General features: G+C 38.7%; 1 protein-coding gene across 2 annotated transcripts in view; it reads left to right on the plus strand.

Moving 5' to 3' along the window:
• Window positions 1-14,476: 14,476 nt before the first annotated feature.
• Window positions 14,477-15,779, plus strand: part of gria3a (glutamate receptor, ionotropic, AMPA 3a) — a 76,512-nt gene continuing 75,209 nt past the window's right edge. For both annotated transcript variants that reach the window (XM_034114539.1, XM_034114547.1), the window contains exons 1-2: window positions 14,477-14,799; window positions 15,159-15,317. In XM_034114539.1, coding sequence (XP_033970430.1) covers window positions 14,712-14,799; window positions 15,159-15,317 — 247 coding nt within the window. In that variant the 5' untranslated portion in view covers window positions 14,477-14,711. The remainder of the gene's footprint in view (window positions 14,800-15,158; window positions 15,318-15,779) is intronic.

Consider the following 15,779-nt stretch of genomic DNA (forward strand, 5'->3'; position numbering starts at 1 on the left):
TTATTTGGCGTATTTTGGGAAATAACCATTTTACATGCATATCAAACCATTACTTGGATTGCATTTTCAATGGCAAGGTCCAAATAAAAATAGATAAACTAACATATTACATGAGTTTGTAAGAAAGTAATATATTTGAATGAAATAAGATGATTGCATCGGTTAATTATAAATACACTGGAGTTCCTCGGATTCATCATTAGCTCAGTGTGCACTTTGCTATGGTAAAGCAGGTGTTGATGCCATCGGTGCTTCTACCCTGGTACTTCTTATATTACATAGGGACAATTGCGAAGAAATCAATATTTTCCATTTGAAGTTCCTTTATTGAGGTCAATTTTAATGACTTTGCAGTCATAGGATGGATGATGATAAACATCATGATGAATCAGATAATTGTGTAATTTGTCATGTTGTCATGAGAGCTAATAAATGTTGCAATAGTTCGAAGTTTCAAGCCTCTGGGTAAAAACATCTCGCAGAGTACCGAGGGAGAGCACAGAAAATAAAGTCGAATAGAGCATCACAAATAATTTGCTGGGACACACTCATCGCTCCCCAGGTGATTCATCACGGCAAGCAGAGGATAAATGCTTCAAATTAGATATTTTTAAAAGAATATTATTGGAAATCCAGCGGGGCATTCTCACTTATACCTACTGCTTGAGAGTTGGCAGTAACACAAAAACATAGGAGCAACGGGGAAGGAATTATGTACTGTATGCTCTAATATGCATGAGCGTTCATTTTAAAATAATTTGCCACTAAATGTAAAATTCCATATTCAACCATTGGGGTTTTTGTGTGTTGTACATTGAATCACAGCATGCATTAACATGATGCATTCAATATGTATCATCTGCTGTATTATTTATCATTGTGAGACATGATAGCAAATGTTCACGTCGACCTACTGCAGAAAGAAATGAATAAGTAATGTAAAATACGAGTCTTTATGTGCAGCTAAAAACCAGCAGAGGGCGATGTTGTCAAAGATGAGAGCAGCACATGGAGGGGTTTCAAGGATTTTCTTTGGGCTTTATTTTGTAAAGTGCTGTTTTTTCATCAGAATATTATAGAATAGGGTGAAGACCAATATGATTCATATTGGATATGTTAGTATTCATTCCCTGCAGCTACAAATAGGCCTGTGAGTGAAGGTGGCATATGTAATGAAAATGAATCCTCTATCCATATTTTCAGTATTTAACCTAAATCTTTTAATTCAGAAAACCTTTCTAGAGCTATTTCAAGTTATAGCCTACTGTGTTCCTCCACAAATAAAAAAAACAGACATACCAACAGGATTCTGGTACATTTCTTTAGGCAATGCACCTATTTTGCTCAGTCCCATGTGTTTTATGTTTCAATATCCAGCCTTAAAAATGTATTCATACATGTTCCCTGCCTTGGCAGTGTGGAGAGAATTGCACAGCTGTGGTTAACCTGATAAATAATTTAATGCTGCAATGCAATCCAGACAAGACATGAAATGAATGAGGTAATAAAAATCAATCAATAAGCTCTTGACAGATTTGTATTAACAATTCAGAATTAATAGCATGTTCAATGAGTGGTTCAAACAAACACGTGAGTGCCAACCGACGGTGTTTTAACATATCTGACTCCCAGCAGCTCTGACAGCGGGTATTAAAAATGTATTTGTATTGATAGATTGCAAAGTATTTCCGCTCTCTGGTTGGGAGGCTGTTGCTGTGCTGTCACAGTGCAGCGTTTCAAATCCAAACATCTGCTGTCAGCGGCCCGGCCTGTCATCAAGTGTCTGTGTCAAACTCAGTTCTATACTTTTTGTGGTATACAAAACTCTCAAACCTGCAGGTTCTTTCCACCGTTTGGATGCTGTGGAAATAGTTGTTCCCTTCTGCCTAGTATTGTTTTCTTTTTTTAAAGAAATTATTAATGGCCTTATTAGTGTTTAACCGTGTATTCAAAATGTATCAGACTACAAATAGAAACCAATTTCTTACAAAAATGCTGGGATATGGAAAGAGAGTTCTGTGTCCACCACGTTGAGACATTTCGACTAAAGGTCAAGAAAAACATCTCCTTGGTCCAGATGAGAAGCAGTGGAGTTTGTTCACAATATTCAAATACACAGCTCGTTGCTTTACCCTTTGCTTTCAACTTTTCTATCTGTGCTCTTAACTTCTAGCCAACATCGAACCCACCCAATCCTCCACCTACAAAACTTCCTATCACAGTTTGCCAAATGTCCCCAAAGTCGAGTCCTCTTGGGGCCAGTCCTCATTCAAGTTTGCTCCTGCCAGTGAGTTGATTATGCTACAAAAACATTAGAACTTAGTTTATGCTATTTCATCTCTGGAGCTCTGTGCAGTTATTTCTAGATTAGAGGATTAAGTCACACCAATTGATTAATTTACATATAAATGGATGCATGCAATGTGGGGCATTGTTTAGAGGGTTGATTTCAAACTACAGGACTGCGTGACATATTTTCATGTAGTACAGTAGTAATGAGGAAGAATTGTACTATTGACAAAGAATATGGGATGGGACAATGCAGAAATTAATCTGAGATAGGGATACAAAAAAAAACACTTCCATTTCCATAAGGGTAATCGTGAATGTACTCACATGAGTGACTTATTATAAAACAGCCTACCTGGCTATGGGTACAACAAATGAAAAATAGAGCAATATTTAAAATGTGAATCTTTTATTTATTGCAGAGGGAAAGTATGTGTTTTGATAACCTTTTCTCCAAATGTTAGTTTTTCACTAAAAAGGTGTTCACAAAGAAATGTGTCCTATCTGATAGAATAAGAAATGTGCTCAACAAAAAAAGTTTTCTTGTGTTTTTACATGATTATCAAATAATTTAATAATTCAAACAAAATTATTCTGACGTAACATTTTCATATTGTCCCTTGACAGGTTATTGCATACATATAATTGTACATCACATAATAAATCAGCACCTTGTAGTCTTCACACAAATCTGAATCTATTTAAACATTTCAAATAATTAAAAAGATCTTGAAGACTCTTTAACAGAACATGTTAGAAAGTGACATGGTTTCATTTCTGAGCAACAGCAGTAAACATGTCGTCATTCAGGAGTCAGGACGCATGATGAGTTCTCCACCTGTGCCAATCAGTCCTCTCGCTTGCGGCTGTAATTGCAGTTTCTCTTTAGGATGATCAGTGTAATTTGGAATGCAGCTGTGAAATGTTGGCGTTGTTTACCAGAAGTTCAAATGTTTAACAAATGTTTTGAAGGACACATCTCACCTTTTATTCCAACTTGCGACAAAAGAAAAATGCTAGTGGCCTGCTGATGTTTTCACTGCTCTAAAGGCGTAAATAGAAATAATAAGTTCATCAGAAAAAGTTTTGATTGAAGTCGTGATTACTGTCATTTTTACTAATGTGGAATCACTTCATTACAATTATGATTGGCGAGTCATTTAAAAGAAGCAGTGAAGTTTGTCATTCTGGGTAAAAGTCTAATTAGAAGTTTAAATCTATTTATGTCAAGAGTAACACCTGCACAGTTAAGCTTCCAAATATTAAAGGGGCCCTATTATCCTTTTATGGGTTTTCCCTTTCCTGTAGTGTTTTTGTGCACGTCAATGGTCTGCAAAGGCTAACATCCCAAAGCCTCCATTTGACTCCTTTGTTTACTTCCACGACATAGTGAAATCACTACGTATCACTTGTGTTTCTATTGGCTAGCCCTCTGACACATTGCACGTGATAGGCTAAGGGACATATCTAACTTAAAAAATGTGAGAACTATTTGACATTTTCACAAATGCTTTAGTTTTCTTTTTATAAACCAAAACATTGTTATTTGGAAACCACCTGTTTTAAATTAGATTACTTGTGGAAAAAAAATACTGTGAGTCTCTCAGTATAAACATAACATATATTTATATCTGTGTAGGTTGCAGCCAGCAATGTATTTTCATATCACTGTCACTGATGGTTCCTGTTCACCACCTCAGTGTTAGTATTTAATGAGCTTATGCATATGAAACCTCACTGAGCATTAATTATACATTTCTCAAATAAAAGAACATTAGTCCCCCATTTGCTTTTGTTTGAGTATTTGGAAATATTGTGTGAACATTGCATTCAAAAAGTGTTTGCTGTTGGATGAAGTTACATGCAATTTAAACGGGGTCAGCTTCCACTGGCATCACTGAAGCACACTGGGAAAGCACTCTCCCAACATATTCACAGTATGTTTCCTCGTACACTAATACATTAAATATCACATGATATACTCTGCAGTATGTGTGTGGACTTGGTTATAGAGGTAATGTGAACTATATGAAGGCATTTATGGGATGTAGGCCAAAGGGCAGAAAGTCTCATGTTAGTCCTGTCCTTTTGAAACATCTGTTGTTGAGATCTCATCAGGCAGCAACAGAGAAAACAGAACACAGATAATTAAAATTGCCAGGCTAATTTGTTTTGCCCTGAAAGCGCTTTGCCTGTGGGATATTCAGTTAAAGATGTGGGAATGTTTCATCAAATGTCCATTAATATTCTCTGCTGCTCCACCTTAGCTCCCTCTGGTTACCAACATGCTGTTCAAATAACACTTCCTAATGAGCAGATTTTTAGACTTTCACTTCATCCTCTTTTTCCATTTGCGAGCAAACTGTTCTAAAAAATGTGATTCAGTTGCTTCTCTGTTTGAGAGGATCGTTATGTGACAGTTTAATTACAGTATTGTAATGGGCAAATTGACTTTTCTCCAGTGAAATAAACTCTTTTTCAATGATCTATTATCCCATCATGTTATCATGGCAAGAGGAAACAATCTGACCAAGCAAGTCTCACATTTGCAAACAAAAAATGAAGTTTTTGAATTGAAGAGATTAGCGTAATGATTACAAAGCACTGTTAATCCTTCCTCTTCATAAAGACATTGCCTTGAGTTAATATTAGGCATTTGTTTTAATAAAATGAAAGACAAATTATTTTATTAATGTGATATCTAATTGAAAAACTGTTATTAGCGTTTGCATGAATAGAAATTATTATATTAGTGGCACATGGTCGGAGACCCAAATACATAAGAACAGGTAACATTAAAGTGTTGGACCTTTTAGGACTAAAGCATAAACTTATTTCGTGATTTGCTCTCGGAACTGATTTTCTTGTCCGTATCAATATCGACTTTTATGAGCAACTTTAAGTACATTTTTTAAGTAAACTTTGCAGCATTTTCTCAAAGAACAGATACAAATCCCTAATTTGATTACTATGCAACCATCTGTGATAGTAGCTTGTGTTGTTAATTAAATCTGAAAGAATTAGTCAGTTATCCAATTTTGGTAATTTATATCTAGAAAGACAGTATTTTTACAAAATTGCTGGTTGCTCAAATGTGAGTATTTGATGCTTTTCTTTATCTTACATGTAAGTAAACTGGATACTTTTGCGTGCTCAACTGTTAGTTGATTGTGGATTTATCAAAGTATTGCCCTTTGTTGTAAAAAAAACGTATTCAGATGCAGTTCTGCTCTGAAAGCCTTTTATATGAGACATTAGCTGTGAGTAACGTTTTAAGTCTGTATCAGCTTGTTGCATTTGGAGTTTGGGATTTTGCCCCATTATTCGTTGCAGATATGCTCCGGCTTAGTGAAGACGGATGAGAAGTGACTCTGTTTAGCTACAATATCTCTGTGAACGTCTTATCTGAGCTTTAGCTGGGTTATTCAAGGATTTTCTCATTCTGGCTCATGCCTTTGTCACAACCTGTTTAATTTATTGTGATGCATTTTGTACTTGCATAACACAGTCACCCTTAAAGCGTTTTCAGTTTGTTTGAAAAACTGCCTCCAGGCTCCAAGCACATCCTCCCTACTAAGATTCATTTTTGTCACGTTAAAGGCTCCTAACACTGTCTCTCAGCATATTTCAAATTGAATTCAAAACCTTTTTCATTATCTATAAGTACTTCCCTGGCAGAGCTTCTATCTATATTTTCCTAAATGTGCAGTATTTATATTTTATACAGATTTGTATCTTATGAAGGCTTATCATTTACTGTATTTAACTTGTCACTAAATCACTGAGCAGTGGTGCTTAGAGCTTTATAATTATCTTTGCAGTATATATCTACCACTTGGCGTATAGATCTACACACTTTAGCTTTTTCATTATTTCCATGAACCGTGATGAACACTGTCCAGTGATTAGTATCTTCCACTGCTGATCAATGATCGACACAATTTAATTGCTCTTAATATTGGCAAATCCATTAGTTGTCTTCTTTATTGGCTTCTTTGATTTCAGCTATGCTAACTACATGGCTCTATGGGTGGAATTTCAAGTCCGAGTCAATTTATGACTGATGTCTAAATGATTTCTGACTTAAAGGGGACCTATCATGCAAAATGCACTTTTGTACGTCTTTTATACATGAATATGTGTCCCCGGTGTTCCAGGGAACTCACCAAGTGTCAGAAAACACAACCCTCTCTATTTTCCTTCATACCCAAATCTCTAAAAAAAGGGGCTGCAACGGATCTGATAAAAACTGATCCAGATTTGAACACGTTACTGACGTCAGGACGGTGGCGCTACGGCTATTGGGCCAACTCTCCACCTATCAGGGGAATGTGGGGTTGGGCCACGGCCGGCCATTGCCGCTCGAAAGCGCTGGAGACGCTCTAGTACATATGCCAGGCCTGTAAGTGGCGCTGTAGTCTGCCACAAAAGCAGCGAAGAAGACTTCCCGCCCATAGTTACCATGGTTACCCTTCTGTTTATTCTCCGCTGTGGCTTTTTTTCTCTCTCCCCGAGGCAAGTGTTTGCTCCCGCTGCAAACGCTTGCGGGGAGGGATTGCTCAATGCAATCCCTCCCCGTCGAGGCAAGCACTGTAATTCTCTCCGGTTAGTCCACCAGCAGATGACAAACACCCACCTCTCCGCCTCTTCCAAGGAACGAGGGGACCGTGCGGCAGAGTTTCAGTTTCGGTTTCTTTCGCCGGTCAAGATGTCCGTTAAAGTTTAAATCTTCCGGACAAAATTTGAAAAGTGCCGGTCAAAGGTCTTCTTTGTTATTTATTGAGCTTTAAAACAAATGAATAACGACTCTATATAATAAAACACGGAGGATGGAGATCTCTTTTTCTCCCCCTCTTCTGACAGCCCAGCAGCTGATCAGAGCACGTCTCCCCTCTCCTGCAGAGGGGCGTGGTCAGCAGAATCAGACCCGTAGACAGCAAACAGCACATAGAGCGAAATGAGGCATGGCTAAAATGCATGATCTGTTTGGTATTTTGAAAACAGAAACGTATAAATATACCTTATATAGGTATGGCCCTACAATATATCATTTAAATATAGCATGATAGGTCCACTTTAATTTACCCTGACTTTATTTTTAGTGCCATGATAATAAAGCTTTATTTGTATAACACTTTTCATACACCAGGTGCAGCTCTCAGGGCTTTAACAACAAAACAAAAAAATAAAACAAGAAATTCATTTTGGGTCAACACTTTTTTGCACACATGCAGCATAATAACCTAATATTACAGTTCAAGGGACACAAGGAGGTACACATTTTTTTTATGATCAGAAACATGCAAAACTAACGACCTTTACTTAGCTCAACTGTGTTATAAAAGCTAATTAGCACATCTTGGCATTCTAACACGCTTATCTAAGATGGAGAATCAGAAAATTGTTTATAATACCTGATAAACAGCATGTTCGCATAGTCATCGTGTGCATGTTAGCACACTGACATTAGCATTTAGCTTCACAGCCTCACAGAGATGCCACAGTAGCAAGGCTGTAGTTTAAACTACAGTTTTGGCACACACACTGGATATATATTGATTTAAGTCACTTATTTGTCTCCTGACCAAAATTGAAAAATAAATCCAATAAAATACATTTTACAAAAAATACACACATGTTGGTCTGCATATAACGGTACATAATAGCTCAGTATGACACTCACTTCATCTCCCATCCCTAAACAGCACCTAACATGACCAGCATTATGGCTTTCTATTACATATTACCACTAATGAGCCCCTTAAATAATATATAAAGATAGCTACACCACATTTCAGTGAAGTTCATCTCCAAATATTTCCTTTTGGCTGGTATTACATGGTACTTGTTAGACGCTTTTATCCAAAGCGATTTACATACTCAATACTGTGGACAATCCCCACAGGAGCAATTTGGGGTGAAGTGTCTTGCCCAGGGACACAACAACATGCTGACTGCAGTGGGGTTTGAACCTGTGACCACCTGATCCGAACACCAACGCACTAACCCACTGCGCCACAGCCTCCCTACTGTATGTTGTATAAGGCTCCAACTGTTCCAAGTTCAATCCAGACCTTTTCTTTTTTCAGTTCCTTAGTATAATCCTGGCAGCGTTAAAGAAGCCTGCAGTGGCAAACTAAAGCTACAGTCGCTAGAAGAAAAAAAAAAGAGGTTGTACAGTTTTTTTATTACTCCAGGACAATTGCCACGGTCGGTGTTCTGACCCGATAAAATATTGAAAATAAATTGTTAAAAGGGAAACATTTTGTAAGCTATTTTGTTGTTAAAAGATCTCCTAACCCCATATAAGCGAATCAATAAATTAATGGATGTCTACTTGCTATCTCAAGAAGTGTTGAACTGAGTGTATTATGGCGCATTTCCACTACAGCGCGGTTTAAGCGTGCCGTTTTTGGTTGCGTTTCCACTAGGCGTATAGTGCCGGCTAGCAGGTACTTTTTCACAGTTTTTCTGGCTCTCCAAAATCGAGGTTCTTTCCGGGCCAACAACCGGGCTGAGTATGCTAAACTAGTGAGAGAATCGCTGGCATCTACAACAAAATGAACATATTTTACCGTGATTTAATTGTAATACACGTTTCAAAATGATGCCGAAGTAACAACATACTGATACCGGTTAGTAAAAACCATGAATTAATGCTTTGACAAGTCTGCAGACAGACGGCAGGCGAAAAACCTTTTAAAATGCGTGTTTTCTGAATGGAGATTGGCTAAGCTAACGTTGTATATGCTCCGACCGTCCACACTCACAACAACGGCCTATACAGACATAAATAAACCAGCGACTGTATTCGCCATGACACAGACAGTCTGTGGTTTGTACTTGTTTAACTTGTGTCTAGTTTCCGAACAGATATGAGGAGCTGTGAGCTCTGAGTGCTAACAGCTAACGGCTGATGTTGGTTTTGTGTTTCGCATTGAAGATGACGTCACAGCTCCGCCTACACTGCGTTACTATAGACACTATACACTATAGATACTACCCCAGTTCCTAAACTGTAATCGAAACGCAGCATAAAGTGAGCCTGGCCTAACAAGGCCTAACGAGGCCTAGCCATACCGTACTAAGCCGAGCGAGGCCCTGCAGTGGAAAAGCGCCATTAGAGAACTGAAATTAGAAACATATTACATAATTTGCACTTTTATTATATTCCTAGTTGCACATTCCTTGAGGTTCATAGTTATCACCTTTAAGTCAAACACAGCGACATAGACTGCTGTGAACATGCTGTAATGAAATTATGAATTGTCTCAGAGCTGTCAGATACACCGGTGCCACAGTACACACATCCATTCCTGTTCCAAATAAATACTGCATGTTTGCTTCTTTCTGCGTTAAGCACTCGACACTATAACACTTTCCTATACTGTTGAGCTCACTGCTTCTGTACATAAATGATCATTATCTGGTTTGTCCGCTCTTCACTTACTTGGCGTTTGTTTCTGCTCATAAATGCATTTGTGTTGGACTGAAACCTCTATTTAATGGCCTCTAATGATGAGAAGTACAACATAAGATTTGAAAGGGGAGTATCAGACGGACAATCTCCAAGTAAAGAGCAATAAAATGACAGCCTGTAATGTAAGAAGTGGCATGTTGAGAGGCTAGGAGCTCTCACTGTAGTTGAACCTCTGTTGAGCCATAAATATGGGCAATTTACAAGAAGCCTTAGAGAATGAAACATGAAAGGTTTATCATGGCGTTTTATAGCACTCTGCACGCTCTTTTTATCTCCTGACCTTTCTGGGAAGCTTTAGGCTACTTATTGCGGCCTTGACCTTGGGCACCATAACACCAAATGCAATATAATTTCAACAATTTTATTTGTCAAGTTAAAAACATAATATCAGAGCCACTTTTTCCAGGCAGGCATGCTGTATCCTGTCTGTGGTTTTGGTTTTGGTTCATGTATTATGGATCCTATAGTTAATTCACTGCACACAGGTCATGTGTGTATGGTGTTGGCTGAGTGAAATAATTTATATTACAGCAAATTATTCTGCCGTCTAATCTGCTGAGCCTCCGGGACAGCAACACGTTCTTATCACACTTTATCAGATTGTGTTTGATACCTATTGAACCCCGACTTCGAATAAATAATGGCTCTACTTACACAGTTCACTGTTTAGTTTTGAAGACATTGTTTACAACTGGATTCCTCATCTTCAATTATCCACTGTGAGCGATCATTTACGCTATCTCGCCAAGTAAAAATGAGGCTGCGCATGCATGGAATCACTTCTGCTGTGCTCTTTGTAATTCTCCCAGCAGGCTCTGGCCCTAATGTCATCTTTAATGTGTTTCACTTCCAATTTCACAGGGTGCAGCTATGAGTAAAGATGCTAAAACAGAGACCTTTACTAAATAAACAAAGGAAAGTTCCAATCCCTAAGGCATTTATAATAGGAATTAACAAAGTGTTTAACCAAATGAGTAAAAAATACAAAAAAAGAAAACATACCTAGTGCTAATGATAAACTTACAAAACTATTACTTTTAATTACATTTAGTAAAGTACAAACTTACATAGTGCAAATGTGGGAGCCTGTTGGATTTACATTTTTATCTTAGCATGTGTTTGACAAGATTGTTCACACTTTTTTCTAAAGAATGCTGACAGCTGAGTTGAAATCTGTCACCTTTTTGATGACTTAATTACTGTGGATGTCTGATGTGTCTGATTGTAACTGCATGCTCTCTGTTAACAAAGCTATGTCTGTAAAACACTGTCTGTATTTAGGCCACTCTGCTGCCTCAGGCTCACAACTTGTGTGCATAGTTCTGTGGGTTATTACAAGCACTCGCTATATATGAAACAAGGTTAAGTTCACAGACTCTGATAGATCGGTATTGACAAGTGATTGGACAGGTTTTGTTCTGTCATGTCTGTGGTTGGATTCGCGTGTCACATTATTTTATTTTAACCTAAATCAGTGTGGGGGTTGAGTTTTATCATTGTTTTAGCCACTTGGACTAATTCCAGAATAAAACCATGCTGTTAATTGCACCCATCATATGGTCAACACCTCATAAATGCCATTTTTACTTAAACTCCGTAGGAAGTCCTTGAAAGACCAGCTGACATTTACAGTCGATTGAATGGTGCTAAGGAGGTTGTGTCAGACAGAGAGGGAGAGACTCCCAGAGCAGACCTCATTTGCAATGTTGGAAAGTGGGAAGCAGGCCCAAGGTGTTCTCAGGAGGCAGTGCGATGGATGGTAACGTGGATTCTCCCAAAGACTTCTAACATTTATTGAAATGCTGTCAGATATTTAGCTGGGTAACGTCTCACTGAGGGATGCTGCGTTATCCTGAAGACACTTTCTTCTATTGATCACAGAGTATCACATGCTACAAAGTCACACTGGTAAAAACCTTACCATCAAACCAACTTATTAACAGGCAGAGAGGAAGGTATAATAAAACCGTCAAATGTATCATCCTTATTTTTAATGCGTTTGGGAATACGTTTATTACAAAGTCTCCCTCTTCATTACGCCATGATGAGAAATCAACTCATTTCATACAGGTTAGGGACTGTATAAAGAGGATCAGAGTAGGGAGACAGGGTCAGACAGAGGGCAGAATTGTAATTATGTTTGGGGTAAAGGTTATATAGTTTCATGATAGCACCATGGTTCATACTGTATGCATGATGTTTGCTATGTGCAGAGGAAAGTTATGTCTCTGTATCAGGGTTTTATTCATTTGGTGGTCACATTAGAGTTTGGAAGATAATAGTTGGGGAACACTATTACGCACGTTTTTTGTGTGTGAAAAATGAAGGCAAAGTGTGAGTGCCTTAAACCTGCACTTTTTCAGTTGGTCAGTCTGGGCAACTCCATTGGTTGCGAAAAGCATTTAGATTGTATAAAAAAATTGAAAATGTACCCTTCCTCTCACTTAATTCATCACGTTTGTAAACAATTTCCTGACAAGCTTATGGTCTCAATTGACAGTGTCAATTTTTCTTAAATACAGCATTATGTTAGATTGTTAATAATGACCTTATTATAGACGGTAAAGCAAGGTATTATATAGGACATGGCTACATTGTGATAGACACAACGCTTGCACGTTTTAGTCTAGTTAAACAATTTGGTTGCCTAAAATGTTTTTGTTTGTGTTCGATAGTACTTAAACCTCTTTCTGGTTCGAAAGAAACTAGGTCATGATGCTCAAAACGGTAAATCCGAGTCGGTGTTGTGATGGTTACTATATCTACAGTCGGTTTGCAACAATCTAACACTTTTATATTATCCTGGCAAGTTGTAGTGCCAAGAGGAAGGCTCAAAGAAAACATTAATAACTTTTTTCATTACACTTAAGTTTATTACAGTCTGTACTTTCTGCTATACTTTTTATTTACCAGTCGTTTATAAACCAACACCTCTAGCGAATTACAAGAATTTCATTTAAACAATGAGAGTTTATGTTCAAGTGAACCAAAACTAATTGGATCATTCTTCATGTGGCAGGGATCTCATATCTACAAACGACATACTCACAGTCTGCGAAAAAGGTCATACCATCCAGACATCGTTTTGGTTTCTGAAATTGAACTTAATTACAGTGCAGTTGTTCTACTGTGAAATATTAGAGTTGCATGCCAACCATTAAATCACATTCAGATCAATAAGCACAGACTCGGTAGCTGTTCTGCTGTGCTGGTTTTGCAGCACTCCAAAGAGGAAGCTGTAATGATTTCTACAACTCTGGCACACGTACTGTATATTGTGTATTTATATACATTTATAATACACAAACAAACCCCTGTTCCAAGGAATCAGACTTAGTGAGCCTAATTTATAATGTATTGCTCAGTTAATCTAATGGAAGAGTCGCACACAGTGAGTAAGCAATACTAAAGTGAGTAAAGCGATTTAACTTCAAAGTCTTCAAAGGGATGAATGATTAAAAAGAACACACTTCAACAGTGGTCGTCTTTTAAGAATTGTAGTTCAATAACTTTATTCATATCACATTACTCTGCATTCCTGCAGCACGGAGCCCAGGAAGTGATGTAAATTGTGTCCTAAAGTATAATAAAAAGCATAATGAAATGTCAAAGACTGAAGAACTGCTATGAACTTACTCTGGCGGTGCTATTTTACAGGCTATTGATTCAGACTGAAGTAAATACAGCTTCAGTGCTCTAAATTAGAAGCGGTTAAAAAAAACGGTGAATTTGTGAACCAAACCAGGCTGTACTACCTTAGAAGAATAGCATCTACCTCTTCATAGAGCTCAAGTTTGTCTGGCATCAGTACGTTTTAAGGTCACAGATTACCTGGAAATCCCCACGTGAGGTGATGGAGGTGCTGGATAATGCGCAGTTTCATTACGAAATGTGAGTAAAGATGGAAACAGGGACATTCACAGGCTCTTAACAGTGACATTAACTTAGCCTATTGTGTGTTGTGTTGCATATGGTGGTCACCTGTCCCTATCAAAATCTCAATTATGAATTTAACACATAGATTATAAAAATGATTTGTGCCACTGGGGTTGGTTTTTCAATCAGTGTTTTCCACTGAGGAAAACCCTTCTACAGCATGATGGTTCTTGGATAAAAAGTAAGTCAATTAGTATTCAAATAAATAGCATTAGTGAGGCCATTTGGCAACCAGTGATTAAACAGTGATAAACCAGTGCATTAATTTCCACATACACAGTTACTCTGCACTCAAACACCTGCAGGGGACAGCCTAAGATTACAACTATTGTACTGCTGCATGAGAGGGAAGAAGGAAATACTAATTGGAGAAGAAATAGATAGATAGATAGATAGATAGATAGATAGATGGATAGATAGACATAAAGAAACTAATTGCACACTCCCAAGTCAGTCTACTATTGGTCCATACTAAGATGCTGGTGTGTGCTGCTCTGCCTTTGCGCCACGCACACCAAAACCCCAGCAGAGGCTACACCGCCTCGCGCACCAACTCTGCAGTGACGTGAGGAGGAAGACGGGAGGCTGCTCTTATTATAATTCAACGTCAGACCAAGTTTGATAAACGCCCCCCCCCCCTCTCTTCCCCTCCCTCCCTCTTCTCTCTTTCTCTCTCGCTCCTTCCCTCCCGCGCACTCCCTCTCCATCTTTCTCTCTCTCTCTCTGGCCCATTCCAGTTGTCCTTATCCACAGTGAGAAGATCTGCTTTTTTCTCTCCTCCGCCACCACCATCTTTGAGATAAAACAGTGGCTTTAGGTTTTTTCCCAGCAGCAGCAGAGGCTGGTGCTGCAGTTGCGCTGGCACACATTCAACGTGGGTGAGTGAGAGAGAGACCCGTCCGCCGCATCTTGTGGATTTCTTTGCGTACCAGCCCGTGTACATGGTGCTGCCTGCTCTCCTTCTGCCACATCAGTACCAGGAGTTCATTTCACTTCTCGGAGAAAAATGTGGCATCGCACCATAGCGACACTGCTTATTTTTTTGTATTTTGGGGGGGACTCGCTGGCAGGGTTTCCGAACCAAATCAGCATTGGTAAGTTCAATGGGATACTCCTGAGTACCGTCTTTGTCTGAAGAGGACAGTGGTTATTTGCGTAAGCCATTACCAAGTGCACTTCTCATTCAGCCGGAAGGTTGTTTGATACTGCGCGGTTTGTAGGCGGTTTGGTAAAAATAGAGTTGAGCCAAATTGTGAAATCGTCTCAGTATCTGCAGTGCATTTTTTAGTGAGTGGTCACACCATTTCTTGCCTTCTTTTCTTAAATGTAACCCATAATTCATCTGCCTTTGACTGCGTAATTGTGCGGCACTATACATAAGCCTGGTCATGAGTAAAAAGTATGTTTTGGGAATGAATAAGAGCTGTTCTGTGTGACATGTTCTTTCCTGTAGGTGGACTGTTCATGCGCTCCACAGTGCAGGAGCACAGCGCCTTCAGGTTCGCTGTCCAGCTGTATAACACCAACCAGAATGCGACGGAGAAACCCTTCAACCTCATTTACAATGTTGACAACCTGGAGTCCTCCAACAGCTTCTCTGTCACACACGCCTGTGAGTAGTTCCACTGTATATTTATAAACTGGTTGATGAGAATGTTTTCTGCATTAGAACAGCAACAAAACCTCATGCTATTCTTTATTTTTAGAAAAAATCATGATGTAATTTCTATTTTTCAAATTGTACCAGGAAGTAATGACACACACACACACACACACACACACACACACACACACACACACACACACACACACACACACACACACACACACACACACACACACACACACACACACACACACACACACACACACACACACACACACACACACACACACACACACACACACACACACACACAGTGATGCACTTATTATTGGCATGCCAGTAGAACAATTACACAGATTTTTATGAGCTGAAATAATGGTGTTGGAATAAAAATGAATTGCTTTGTAAAAAAATATCAGACACCTGCCAAGCGCCTAGCTCTAATGCACAAACTCAGTCATGTCATCC

This window comes from Trematomus bernacchii, unplaced genomic scaffold (genome assembly GCF_902827165.1).
Source record: "Trematomus bernacchii unplaced genomic scaffold, fTreBer1.1, whole genome shotgun sequence".
Classification (NCBI taxonomy): Eukaryota; Metazoa; Chordata; class Actinopteri; order Perciformes; family Nototheniidae; genus Trematomus; species Trematomus bernacchii.